General features: G+C 41.1%; 1 protein-coding gene across 2 annotated transcripts; it reads right to left on the reverse strand.

The window, feature by feature from the left end:
* Positions 1-3199: 3199 nt before the first annotated feature.
* lmnb1 (lamin B1) lies at positions 3200-10893 on the reverse strand. 2 transcript variants are annotated; one of them, XM_058059677.2, is made up of 11 exons: positions 10385-10893; positions 9191-9347; positions 8943-9068; positions 7546-7716; positions 7036-7161; positions 6614-6834; positions 6296-6524; positions 6101-6205; positions 5407-5526; positions 5024-5078; positions 3200-4240 (listed from the first exon to the last, which is right to left on the reverse strand). In XM_058059677.2, the coding sequence occupies exons 1-11, from the start codon at positions 10738-10740 to the stop codon at positions 4236-4238; spliced, it is 1671 nt and encodes a 556-aa protein (XP_057915660.2). In that variant the 5' UTR covers positions 10741-10893; the 3' UTR covers positions 3200-4235. The 2 variants fall into 2 exon arrangements, with proteins under 2 accessions (XP_057915660.2, XP_057915650.2); XM_058059667.2 differs by having other exon boundaries at positions 3990-4240; positions 4974-5078; positions 10385-10892.
* Between the last annotated feature and the right edge of the window lie 3641 nt (positions 10894-14534).

A 14534-nucleotide genomic window follows, 5' to 3' on the forward strand; every position in this document is an offset into this window, starting at 1 on the left:
CCATTTTGAATGTACTGGTGAATATATACATTTTAATAGCGTTTATCAAACTTCTACGGGTATCATTGAACCCTTTTATTAAAAAAAACCAAAACATCCGGTTTTACCTTTAGGATAAAGACAACTTGTCAGTGTCACTCCCGGAAGTTATGCAAGTGAAGAAACGCCATGTACAGCGTGTGTCAGATTTGTCATGTAATCTTTGTCATATAAATATGTATCTTTGTCATTTATATTTGTAATAATATGTACCCATTACATTAAAGAATCACACAACTTTTAAAATGTATTTTGGGATATTAGACGCTTTACAAGATAGCTTTGTCACAATGATGCGACCCACTGAAGGGAAACTGCCACTTATCTTAAGTAACAATGTGCTTATTAATACTTCAAGGAGTGTATCTTGGTATGCAATTGCAACTATCCATTTGGCCTCTTGCACCCATGACTAAGTACTAAGTATCAAATACTGTAGGACTGATAAGCTATAGCAGTTTCTCAACCTATCACACACTTTCAGGTACTTGAAACCAGTCACACAAGAAAAACCAGTTCAGGGGGTTGTGGAGTTTCTCATGATGGTGAAAGTTATTTTCTAAACATTTTTTATGTTCTATAGTGTATGCTGAAATCTCTAGATACTATATTAGATTTACTATAGTAAATAAATTCAGTTTTAAGTTAAAGGTTTTTAACAACAAATTTTAATATTTGACATTATAGCAAGCAACATTGAAAGGTGTTTTTGCATGTTAAAATAAAGTATCACTTTAATACAATATCAATATATCATCCATCATCGGGGGTCTCAACTGAGGGGAACATTTTTTTTAATCTGCAATAATTTTACAAGAATGAAAAGAAAATACTACAAGAAAAAATTACAAGAATAATGCCATAACATTTTTGTCATTTTAGTCGCATGTAGTTGAAATTAATAAGTTTAAAAAATATATATTTAAGTCACAATATCTTGACAAACTAAGAAAACAATAAATACATTTATAATTCTAAAATTTACAAAAAGAAAGTTGAAATAATTGGGGGAAAACAGAAATGGGGGGATAATTTTGCTATCTAAACAAAAAAAATAATGTAATAGTTGGACTATTAGATTATTTCTTGTTTCCAAGAATAAACTTATATTAGGAGAAAAAAATATTTTAGTGGCATAAAGTTGAAATAGGAAAGCTAGCTTTTTTAAGTCATAACATGATGAAAAATATGTGATATTGGTATCAGATTTCAAAAATATTGTATGTAACATTGTGCTGATTGCACCCCAGGAGGTAGTATGTCATGTTACACATATTGGTATTGGCTGATATTGGTATCTTAAATTGAGAGTCGGACAATATCGGTTTTCAGCAAAAAACAGATCCACAGATCTAATATGAGAATACATTTTAAAGGGGACCTATAAAGGTTATGTTGTATTCTCGTGTTAAATGATGCCAGATTATGAGGTTTGTGCATTTGAAGTGAGCCCTGAAAGAAGCTTTGGATGACTTTTCCACTGATGTCAACGGAACCCGGACTTCCTTTGATGGGCATGCCCAGGCACAAGGTGTGTGTTCGCGACTGTCACCAATCACAGTGGAGTGGGCTCAGCCGAAGGACTAAAAAACACAGGCCATGTCAGCAGAAGGTAGCAAACCCATAGCACTGCAGGAATAGGCGCAGAGTCTGGAAGATCTAGAAAGCTTTCTGTGCAGGTTATTGTGTGTAGGTGATTTATAGGAGTCCACAGCTTGAAGAGGAGTATTTTAGGTGCCCTTTAAATATTATGAAAATTAAGTATATTATGAAAAAGTTTAAAATGGACCAGGTGGTGGTGATGTTGACAGCTCCTTGCCTCTCTCGAGTCTCCAAAACATGTGGCCGCAAGTCTGTCAATCATGGAACTGTGGACCGGGTTGTCCTGGTGCCAAGTGTCATGCTATATATATGCTTGAACACGGTCTTCATTATGGACAATCTGTGACGAGCTCCAATAATAAGCACTGCCATTTCCCGCTCAGTCCTTCCAGGTCTCAGTCGCTGTCAACGTCAGTGTTGATGTCCCCCAGCACTACAAGGGAATCCCATAAGAGACCACTCTCCAGTACTCCCTCTAGGGCAGGGGTCTCAAACACGCGGCCCGCAGGACACTAGTTTGAGGCCCTCACCTTGATATGAAAGTTTAATGTTCGTGCGGCCCGTGCAAGTTTGATATGGATGCTGTATGGTATCATGTACCCAGAAAAAATTATTACGTTTGATTAATGTTCATGTTAAAGGTTAAATAACTGTTAATAGTTATCCTCCCTATCCGTGTGGAAGTGGTAAGTTTTTGGCTATTTAAGTTTAAAGGAAATAACTTGAAGGCTACCGTTTAGGTCGCTAGCTCTCTAGTTTGCGAGTTAGCATGTGTCTCAACATCCTGCAGTTGCGCAATATGTTGTAAATAAAAAGAGTATAAATGTGACTATAGTCGTGTTTTGTCATGTCTACAGGGCTCTAATAATGCTTTAATTTTAATCTGAAAAAAATAATTTGTCTACCACCAACTATATGTGGTTTCTTAAGTTTTTATTATTTGCCATTTTATTATTATTATATTTATTTATTTATTACTGATTGATTTGCTTTATTTTTTATTTGTTTATTTATTTTTCATCTTATTTTGTGTAGAAAAATAAAAAGTAAGATATTTGAGAACAGTAGAATGTTTTATCAGAGTTTTTCTCTTCGAAAATTGGAACCAAGGTGAAGTTTTTAAAATTTTTTTGTTTTTAATAAATGCGTTTTTTTTTGTTTTTTTTTGGAAAACCTGATGCGGCCCAGTCTCACCCAGACTCGAGCTCCAGTGGCCCCCAAGTAAATTGAGTTTGAGACCCCTGCTCTAAGGACTCCTCACTGGTGTTTGGGACATAAGCAGCAACAACCGTCAGGACCCACACCCCACCCAAAAGCGGAGGGAAACTATCCTGTGCCTACAACCTCTCACCGCTGGTAACAGCAGAGTGGAATAAAGTCCAGCACCTCTCAACAGGAGGGCTCTGCTTCCAGAGCCCTTGTCCTTGCCATGGAGGTGATGAGTCAGACTATCTAGCTGGAACTTCCTCCAGCACCAGCTCAGGCTCCTTTTCCCCACCAGAGAGGTGACCTGCCATACCAAGATCATCCCATCCCAAACATGTTTACAAAAAGAATGCACACAAAACTGCTTACTGTTTATTCCATTTATTTATTCCACTTCCATTTTGCAGGCACTCATGTGATGACATTTAGTACCCAAAACAGTAACTTCATTCATTTATGGATTCTGTCCAGATAAGAACAGCCCCATTGGCTACATTAGAACTGCATGCTAACAAGACTACCGTTGACCTTCACATTGTCAGTTATTCTGGGTGGACCTGAGCACATTCCACGTACGGTGGTTAAGATAATCAATTCTATTAAATTATGATAATCATTTATTTTATGGGTCGTTATCAGCCAAAGGTACCTTTTGGTGTCATCAAAACCACTTATCCACCGTGAAATTATATTAGAATAATATTTTTAGAAAAACTGTGCAAAATCTAACCTCTTTTTCCTCCAAATTGTAAAGTCCAAAAGGGACATTTGGCTGAAAAATTTGGGGGACTGCTGATCCTGGAGGCCATTTGCTTTGACTTCTAGTGCCATCTAGTGGCAGGTATTATAAGGTTACATAATACACACAATTTTTAATGAATTAAGAGACAAACTTACGCAGGACCCTGACTTCCTTAAAATATGATCGTGTTTACGACTGATAACATTAATTTATTTTTTGGATACCTACAAGTAATTTGAACTAAATGTGGTGGGGGGCACGCCAATTGTCATGAGGGGTACGCAAATAAAAAACAATTAGCGCCCAACCCTCAATTACGAGAATGGAGCAGAAAGAGAAAAATCAACCCATTAAAAAGTTTGGGAACCACTGCCCTAAAGCAAATAGTTGTTTTTAAAATATTATATTATTATTATTATATTTAATTTAAAAATACACAAAAAAAATAAGACAAAAGCTCCAATCCTCAAATATATTTGGGCAACTGAATAAGAAGTAATTTTGCATGTGTAAGTAAAAGATTCAAACAGTATTGCGTCGTAATAGAAACAGAGTTTCCGTTGGCAGACGACTGGTGGTCGATCCCAGAAGCTGATTGGCTGAGAGGGCTCACATAATGGAGCAGCCTCGCTTGGCACTCAGGGGGTCAGCCTGCACAAAACCAGGTCAGGCATTTATACTACTGTTTTAAAAACGTTTTGATCCAAATGCTTTATCATGTGTTAAAAAATAAATAAAAGAAAAACAGGTTTGTGAGGGTGACAGCTGAAGCTTTAAAAAGAGGCTCATTTTTTGGCACTCAAGAATGGCCGTTACAACTGCTGTGAAGATAAAGATAAAGATAAAATTGTCTAGCCCAGGGGTCAACAACCCACGGCCCCAGAGCCGCATGTGGCTCTTTGTTGTGGCTCCCTTTGCAATGCTCAAGTTATTTCTTTAACACCTGAATGTGGAAAATACGCATCTTTGTAATGAGTTTCGAAAGCCTGTACTTGATACTTGATCAACTCTGCTTTTTCTCCTCTCAACTACTTTGATACCCCAAAATTCCCTCTAAATCTGGCAGTCAAAATCTTTGGAGACTAGCAATTCTCTGCACTTTTCTTCAGGCGTCAGGTATTGAGGTTTAACCAAGATGATACTATCATTACAGTATGTGTTGGCATCCATCACACATTCACACTGCACCTCTATTTATTGTATTCCGCCGTTAAAACTTGTTAAATAATAACAAAAATATATTTTTATCTAGATAGATTTATAAGATGTTTTTAAATTGTGTTTTGCGGCTCCAGTCTATTTTTCTTTAGTGAGCAAGGGGGTAAAATAGTAAAGGTTGCCGACCCCTGGTCTAGTCTAACAAAAGCGTATGTTGCGTACTCACTTGCTGGTGGTCCAAGTGTTCCTTAACGCCTTCATTACTATCTTCCTTACCATTATTCCCTTTATCCATTGCTGTCTTGTATGTCGTGCTTCTCCTAGCCACCTCCTAGAAACACACAAATTCAATCAGGACATTGTCTGATGTGCCATCCTGCAACACTGAATTCAGTTCATACATCTTTTTTTTGCTGTAGACTGGATATGTTTGGGTTTGACATCTAAAGACAAATACACGAGCAATACAGAGCGACTCTGCTACACCTGAACAACCGTGCAAGTGATGTGCTTTGACGTCCGTCCGTCCTCCCCATGAAGAAAAACAAACAGACTAAAAAGATGCACGCTGGTTTGTGACAAAGGCTTAACTGTAAACTAGCAATTTCATCTTGTGGTATCGTCACTTCAGTTCTGTTTGTGAAATAAGATGGACTCACCTCGCCCTTTGAGTTGATCAAAACCACATGGACATCCTCGCCTGAACCCCAGGAGCAATGTTTTTTCCAAACCAGATCGGTCGGAGGTTTGGAGCTCACACCAGCATCAGAAGCCCAAACCTGTAAAAGAGGATAGTCCCGTCCTATAGGATAGTACACTCCTATTGGATAGTCCTGTCCTATAGGATAGTCCTGTCCTATAGGATAGTACGCTCCTATAGGATAGTCCTGTCCTATAAGATAATACGCTCCTATAGGATAGTCCTGTCCTATAGGATAATACGCTCCTATAGGATAGTCCTGTCCTATAGGATAATACGCTCCTATAGGATAGTACGCTCCTATAGGATAGTCCTGTCCTATAGGATAGTACGCTCCTATAGGATAGTCCTGTCCTATAAGATAATACGCTCCTATAGGATAGTCCTGTCCTATAAGATAATACGCTCCTATAGGATAGTACGCTCCTATAGGATAGTCCTGTCCTATAGGATAGTACGCTCCTATAGGATAGTCCTGTCCTATAAGATAATACGCTCCTATAGGATAGTCCTGTCCTATAGGATAGTCCTGTCCTATAGGATAGTCCTGTCCTATAGGATAGTACGCTCCTATAGGATAGTCCTGTCCTATAGGATAGTACGCTCCTATAGGATAGTACGCTCCTCGAGTAAATACAGCCAACCCTTCTTACCGTGACTTTCTGCCCAGCCTTCATAATATATCTGGGTGTGAACTTGTAGGTGGCTGCTACACTTCCAATGGTTTTAATCATTTCGTAGCCTACCATGGCCTGGTCCTAAGACATAAAAAGACCCTTAGTCGACAGTCTATCAATCTATTCTATGATGAACATGGATACTCAATTTCTCTTAACACTGACTCTCACCTCATGACCAGAGTTATGGAAGCTTATAAACTTGCCATCAGTGTCAATTTCGTCAATAATTACGGGCCCTGTGGCTGAGGAGGAGTGATCGACCGACACAGAGCTGCTAGCTTCCTGCTCCTCAACATCAACGCGCTTCCTCTTTGCCTGGGTTGTCTGAACACTGCGACTGTTGGAAGAGACTCGAGACACGGAGACACGAGAGGAAGGGCTGGGGGAGAGCTTCAATCTGCAATACAAAGCGGTGGTGGTTGGGGGTATGGGGGGGGGTCACAACAGAAGCTAAGCCATTGCTTTTGCTGGTCTTCAGATTGTCACCTTTGTTCTTCTCCCTCGAGAAGTTTGCGGTATGCATTGATCTCCATGTCCAGGGCAAATTTAACATCCAGGAGCTGTTCGTATTCATCCAACTGTTGCTGCATCTTCGCCTGGATCTCTGCCACTTCGCTGTCTTTTGCGGCCAGGAGTTTGCGGCTTGTGTTTTTCTCCTGAACCAGCGCTGCTTCAAGGTCTAAGATGCGATCACGCAAGCCGCGACTCTGAAGGAGTGGGGGTCAGACAGTGGTGGCAAAGTAGGGGGGGGGGGAATCAAAATATTAGCATGAACTACAAATATATGGACGCAGAATTGTTGTGGTCCAAATGACGCTGTCTTAACACATCATCCTTTTAACATACCACACCTTCCTCACAATCAACCTTCAAGAACAAACTGGTCAAATATGAGAATGTTACTCCACCTCCTTCTGCAGCCCTGCCAACTGGGAAGTAAGGCTCTCAATCCTTTGTGTGGACTCTCTCAGTTCCTCTCGGGCCATCCTGGCTGAGGTGCCGCTCATCTCAGACTGACAACGCAAGTCATCCATCTTTAGACATACAAAGAATCTCATCAAATCGGTTTGGTTCTTATTTTCATGCTGAAAGAGGAACTACAAAGGGGTGGTTTCTTCCTGACAGGCAGGAAGTTGCTGGTTTGCTAATCGTGAGTGTTGCTTTTTATCTGTATGCATGGTTTGTAACGGCAGGTCATTTCTTTGCCTGGGGTTGTTAGCTCGGTAAGATGCAGCACTTGTTTCGTATAAACACTCCATGCACTCACATATTTCAAGCATGGTGAAAAATAATCGCTTCCACGGTGTATGGGGTGGATTTACGGTATTTCAATAAACATCACACATTATCTATTTAGTGAACATGTCACACTACGACTCAATGTGTATCACAAGTGGGACCCTGCAGTGTGTCCATACTTGGGCAATGTAAGTGCTCGCCACGTCGTCTTTGTAGCTCTTGAACCGCTCCTCATTCTGAGCTCTCATGTCCGCCAGGGCCTGAGTCAGTTTATACTCGTACTCCTCCTTCCGCCCAGAATCCACCTCCACTATACGTGCCTCGTAGCGCTGTTGTACCTCCTTCACTTCCTGTAACAACAAAGTGTCTTCAGTTAAGTTGCCAGTTGTCTTTTGTGGTTGAAATTGTTAAGTTACTAATGTCAACTAAATGGTTAAGTGACATTTTTTATATTTTATGCATGCATGTTTGTCACAATTATATGTTTCAGAGCATCAAACAAATTTAAATGTTCCTCAATGACAACACAACTGAACAAAAAAATGCAGTTTTTAAATGAAACTTATTAATGGAGAAAAAATGCAAACCTACATGGCCCTGTGTGAAAAAGTAATTGCACCCTAAACCTAAGAAATGCTTGGGCCACCCTTAGCAGCAACAACTGCTATCAAGTGTTTGTGATAACTTGCAATGAGTCTCTTCCAGCGCTGTGGAGGAATGTTGTCATTCAGCCACATTGGAGGCTTTCCCACCATTCCGCCTTTTTAAGGTCATGCCACAGCATCTCAATAGGATTCAGGTCTGGACTTTGACTAGGCCACTCCAAAGTCATTTTGGTTTATTTGAGGTGGACTTGCTGGTGTGTTTTGGATCATTGTCCTGCTGAAGAACATAAGTTAATTCAGCTTGAGGATTTTCTTTGGTAGACAGCAGAACTAATGGTTCCATTTATCACAGCACATCTTCCAGGTCCTGACGCAGCAAAACAGTCCCTTACCATCACACTACCACCACCATATTTTACTGTTGGTACAATGTTCTTTTTCTGAAATGTGGTGTTACTTTTATGTCAAATGTAATGGGACACATACCTCCCAAAAAGTTCTACTTTTTTCTCGTCAGACCTCAGAGTATTTTCCCAGAGGTCTTGGGGATCATCAAGACGTTTTCTGGCAAAATTGAGATGAGCCTTAATCTTTGTTTTGTTCAGCAGTGTTTTTTGTCTTGGAACTCTGCCATGCAAGCCGTTCTTTGGATGACGCTGTGGGGTCTTTTGTGACCTCTTGGATGAGTTGTTGCTGTGCTCTTGGTGTCAGTTGTTGGCTGTCAGTTGGCCGGCTACTCTTGGGAATTTGTGTACAATGGCTCTCACTGTGGTTTGCTGGAGTCTCATCATCATCACTTAGTTTCATCTTCTTGTTGAAGGTTGGAGCTCGTGGTTCGCCAGTAGAACGCCGTGGTTCGCCCTAAAGCTTTAGTGTTGTTATCAACCAATATTTAAATTTGTTTAAGTGTGACAAACATGGAACAGAAATCAGGAAGGGGTCACACCACTGTATGTCAAACAAACCCTCACCTCCTTGTGTATGCGCTTACAAAAGTCCATCTCCTCTGTCACACTCTGGTATCTGTTTTCCAAATCGACGCGAAGGAGCATCTCCTCATGAAGGCGATCCTTGGACTGGTTGAGAGCCAAATCCAACTGACAGAAAAGTTCCCACACATTGTCCCAAGCTCAATTTAGACAAAACATATCTGGACCATTGTATCATTGATATTTAGTCGAGGTAAATGATAAAGAAAGAAAGAATAAATGTTTTTAACCTGATGCATTTTTTCTTGCAGCCCAGACATGGTGGCCTCCAGGCCATTCTTGGCAGACAAGGCTGTAGCAAGTATGGCATCTTGGGCATTACAATGGGCTTCCAGGTCTTTGAGCCGGGCCTGAGCTTCTGCTGCCTCACAGTCCCTCTTATGGTAGCTGGGGGAAAACAGGCCACAGTGCATGACTAAGTAAGATCACAGACGGCATAAGATCACAGACGGCACATTTCAAGCTGCAGGCGGCCACCAGTAGGCAGTTCATGGTCATCTGTTGGCAACAGGGGAAATCTTTGCGCAAAACACAAGTCACAGGTTTATTTGAGGAGTCAAACTTTGGTTGGTCAGATGTCCTGATTGCTTCATGCAGGGTTTTTGCAAAGTGTGATGCACATCCACCTCACCTCAGGGGATGAGGATGCATTGGAAAATATGCAGCAAGTTGAATATGCCAGAAAAACAAACACTGAAAACTGTAGTTACATCTTCAGCCCACCAGATAGCGACAAAGACTACGGATATGCCTCACAGGCACACAGCTCTGCAACACAATTAGTGATCAGCCAATAAGCATGGAGATAAATCCAACCTGACCACAGTTGCAGGCAGGGGTGCCCATTACGTCCATGGTGGACTTCCAGTCAATCGCCAAGAGAGTTTGGGTCAACCTTATCAACATCATGCCATATGATATCAGTCACCTGACATTAAGCGCCCCTCCTGATTCAGTGGTGCCCCCCCGGATAAAATTAAGTAGTGAACAGACATTTTAAGATGTACACTGAGTCAAGTCTCCACTATTGTTATGGATCATATTTGTAAAATAACCCAAAATGGTGCCAAACAAAGTTGTGTGAGCACAGTTGTACTCACACTGTGTATTAATAACAGAATAACACAAAAACAGCTTGTTAGTTTTCAAAGCCATGCCTCTCTTCCAAATAGTTCAAAGACAACTTTATATTTACCTTTGAGTCTATTGTGACATGGCATGAAGGCACAATGTACCCATACGAAAACCTTTTAACTTTGCCAACACACGTCACGTCTGCCATGTTTCCCCCCATCACAGGTTAAGTTGGTAAAACCGTTGGCCCATTTGTCTAAGAAAACACCGGTCTAAAATGAATATAAAATGATAACATGTGATTATTTTGTGAGTAGTGCCTCAGATATAAACAACTTGTTATGTCTTACCTCTGTGAAAGCTGATCTTGCTCGGATTTGAGTCGTCCCAGCTCAATCTGTAGCCAAGCGCGTTGTTGGGAGGAATCATCCAAACTCTTCCTGACATCTTCAAGCTCCGTGTCGTACACGGCTCTCAGTCCACTGAAATCCCGGCTTCTCACCTCTGCGTTCTCGCTAATGATCAGATTAAGGGTGTCGTTTTCAGACTCGAGTTTTCGGACTTTGTCGATGTAGGTGGCCAGACGGTCGTTGAGGTTCCTGAGCTCCTGCTTCTCCTGAAGTCGGCTCATTCTGGCAGGGCTGAGCTGGGAGTCGCCGCCGCACGTGCTCAATTGGCCGGTCGGATTTGCCGCCACGCTCGCCATATTTGTAGTTTACAAATGTATACAGGAGTTTGAGAATGTCGCATGCGTGGATGTACTGCTTCCTATGGAAACCATTCAACGTCAGATACTTGTAAAGGAAACTAAAGTATTTGAAGCATACAGGGATGAAACTGGGTGGGCGTGGGGGTGGTGGGCGGAGTTCTACAATATGGACGCTTCTATGAAAAGTTTACGTTAGGTAGAAACGGCCAATATGAGCGCTCAACGCAATAGTTTCTTTCTGTCGTAACATTTATCGAAAGGCGGAGTCGATTGGCTGGTTGCATGTGACGTCACATCCAGTTGCGATCCCAGGTCTTATCATTTATGGGAATTTCATGTCTTGTAAAGGAGTCGGTTCAAAGCTCCTAATATTCAATCTGATTGTATTATGTGTGTATTTACAACTATTTTATAACACAAAAGCAACAAAAAAACACACAGCTAAATATACATTACAGGTAACCGATTTCTGCCAGTCTTTAGTTAAGATTAGCATTCAGAAACACAAAGTGTGTTAAGGTTTGTTTCCCCCTGCTCGTTTCCCTCACCTTTCCATCTTGCTTGTGCGTGGGTAACCCCTCCCTCCCACTTGTGCTTAGTGTCGACCCACAGAGAGCCAGACATTTCGGACAATTCCCTGCCACTTTAACAGAAAAAAGAAGACAGCTCGTTCACTTCAAAGAATTGTTTCCAAGAGCCGTTTCGTTCGCGAACGACCCATCACTATAGCGTAAATCAGGGGTGTCAAAAGTACGCACAGCATATGCACAGCACATTCTGAAAATATAATTTAACAATTAAAAAAAAAACAAATACTGAAAATAATAAACAAGCAGAAAGTTGAGAAACGGAAAAAACAGCTTTAAGGTCAAAATATTAAAAAATATATTCTAACAAGAAAAAAAATGCAGATTAAAAAAAACATTGCATTATCATGAAAAACAAACACGTTGTAATTTTAGGAAAATTAGGTGGGGGGGGACTTATATGGGAATAAAGTCAATAAAATAGACAAAGAGAACAAAGTATTTGGAAAATTAAAAAAAGAGCAAAGACCAAAGTTTATGCTAATAATACACTATCTACATATATCAAAGCTGAGATGTTAGTTTGAAAAAGCAAAAAAAACACTTCATAGCAAATCTACATTAGTATTAAAGTGGACCTTGCATCTTTTCATTTTTCAGTGTGTGGCCCTCTCTAGAAAAGGTTTGGACACTCCTGGTGTAAGTTAGGTAACATTTGAGTGAACATTCTGCACATATACGCCGTGGAAATCGTTCAAAAAGGGATTTGGTGAAAAAATATTACTAAGAGCAGGAGAGTTCAATTCCACCCTCGGCCATCTCTGTGTGGAGTTTGCATGTTCTCCCCGTGCATGCGTGGGTTTTCTCTGGGTACTCTGGTTTCCTCCCGTGCACATTCCAAAAACATGCTAGGTTAATTGGCAACTCCAAATTGTCCATAGGTATGAATGTGAGTGTGAATGGTTGTTTGTCTATATGTGCCCTGTGATTGGCTGGCGACCAGTCCAGGGTGTACCCCGCCTCTCGCCCGAAGACAGCTGGGATACAGTGCATCCGGAAAGTATTCACAACGCTTCACTTTTTCTACATTTTGTCATGTTACAGCCTCATTCCAAACTGTATTAAATTGATCTCTTACCTCAAAATTCTACACAAAATACTCCATTATGACAATGTGAAAAAAGGTTTTTTTTGACATGTTTTGAATTTATTAAAAATAGAAAACAAAAAAATGACATTTACATAAGTATTCACAGCCTTTGCTTAATACTTTGTTGATCCACCTTTGGCAGCAATTACAGCCTCAAGTCTTTTTGAATATGATCCCACAAGTTTAGCACACCTATCTTTAGGCAGTTTTGCCCATTCTTCTTTGCAATAAGTCTCAAGCTCCATCAGGTTGGATGGGAGACGTCTGTGCACAGCCATTTTCAGATCTCTCCAGAGATGTTCGATCGGATTCAAGTCTGGACTCTGGCTGGGCCACTCCAGGACATTCACGGAGTGGTTCTGAAGCCAATCTTTTGAGATCTTGGCTGTGTGCTAATGTCTACTGTCTATATGGTCAAGGTACATGACCAGTCTACTGAGGTCAAGAGCGCTCTGGAGCAGGTTTTCATCCAGGATATCTCTATATATTGCTGCATTCATTTTTCCTTCTATCCTGACTAGTCTGCCAGTTCCTGCTGCTGAAAAACATCCCCACAGCATGATGCTGCCACCACCATGCTTCACTGTAGGGATGGTATTGGCCTGGTGATGAGCAGTGCCTGGTTTCCTCCAAACATGGCGCCTGGCATTCACACCAAAGAGTTCAATCTTTGTCTCATCAGACCAGAGAATTTTGTTTCTCATGGTCTGAGAGTCATTCAGGTGCTTTTTGGCAAATTCCAGACGGGCTGCCATGTTCCTTTTACTAAGGAGTGGCTTTCGTCTGGCCACTCTACCATACAGGCCTGATTGGTGGATTGCTGCAGAGATGGTTGTCCTTCTGGAAGGCTCTCCTCTCTCCACAGAGGAACGCTGGAGCTCTGACAGAGTGACCATCGGGGCCTTGGTCACCTCCCTGACTAAGGCCCTTCTTCCCCGATCGCTCAGTTTAGAAGGCCGGCCAGCTCTAGGAAGAGTCCTGGTGGTTCCAAACGTCTTCCATTTACGAATAATGGAGGCCACTGTGCTCATTGGGACCTTCAAAGCAGCAGAAATGTTTCTGTATCCTTCCCCAGATTTGTGCCTCAAGACAATCCTGTCTCGCAGGTCTACAGACAGTTCTTTTGACTTCATGCTTGGTGTTTGTGCTCTGACATGCACAGTCAACTGTGGGATCTTATATAGACAGTTATTATATTTCCAAATCATGTCCAATCAACTGAATTTACTGCAGGTGGACTCCAATTAAGCTGTAGAAAGATCTCAAGGATGATCAGTGGAAAAAAGATGCACCTGAGCTCAATTTTGAGCTTCATGGCAAAGGCTGTGGTTTTTTTGTTTTCTATTTTTAATAAATTCAAAACATGTCAAAAAAACCTTTTTTCACATTGTCATAATGGAGTATTTTGAGGTAAGAGATTAATTTAATTCAGTTTGGAATGAGGCTGTAACATGACAAAATGTAGAAAAAGTGAAGCGCTGTGAATACTTTCCGGATGCACTGTATATTCAAGAGTCATATTGCAGAGCGTATTTAGAGTGGAATTTCATGTTGAGTACAATAAATAAATAAAAAAATTAATGCGGAACTGCTAACATGTTTGTTATCATGTTTATATGGCTACTATATTGGATAATACAAATGTAAAGGTGATTATATGGGTGTTATTTAATATTTAGAGGGTTCTAATAATGTTGCACGGCGGACAAATGGTTAGCACCTCACAGCTAGGAGACCCGAGTTCAATTCCACCCTCGGCCATCTCTGTGTGGAGTTTGCATGTTCTCCCCGTGCATGCGTGGGTTTTCTCCGGGTACTCCGGTTTCCTCCCACATTCCAAAAACATGCTAGGTTAATTGGCCACTCCAAATTGTCCATAGGTATGAATGTGAGTGTGAATGGTTGTTTGTCTATATGTGCCCTGTGATTGGTTGGTGACCAGTCCAGGGTGTACCCCGCCTCTTGCCCGAAGACAGCTGGGATAGGCTCCAGCACCCTGGTGAGGATAAGCGGTAGAAAATGAATGAATGAATGAATGATTTCTTATGAGAAAAATCTATTTGGTTAGCATCCGTTTTGGTTTGAGTAAGACCTTTTGGACTGAAACCATGGCC

The sequence above is a fragment of the Doryrhamphus excisus genome, linkage group LG10, assembly GCF_037039965.1.
Source record: "Doryrhamphus excisus strain RoL-2023G ecotype Guam linkage group LG10, RoL_Dexc_Guam_v1.1, whole genome shotgun sequence".
NCBI lineage: Eukaryota > Metazoa > Chordata > Actinopteri > Syngnathiformes > Syngnathidae > Doryrhamphus > Doryrhamphus excisus.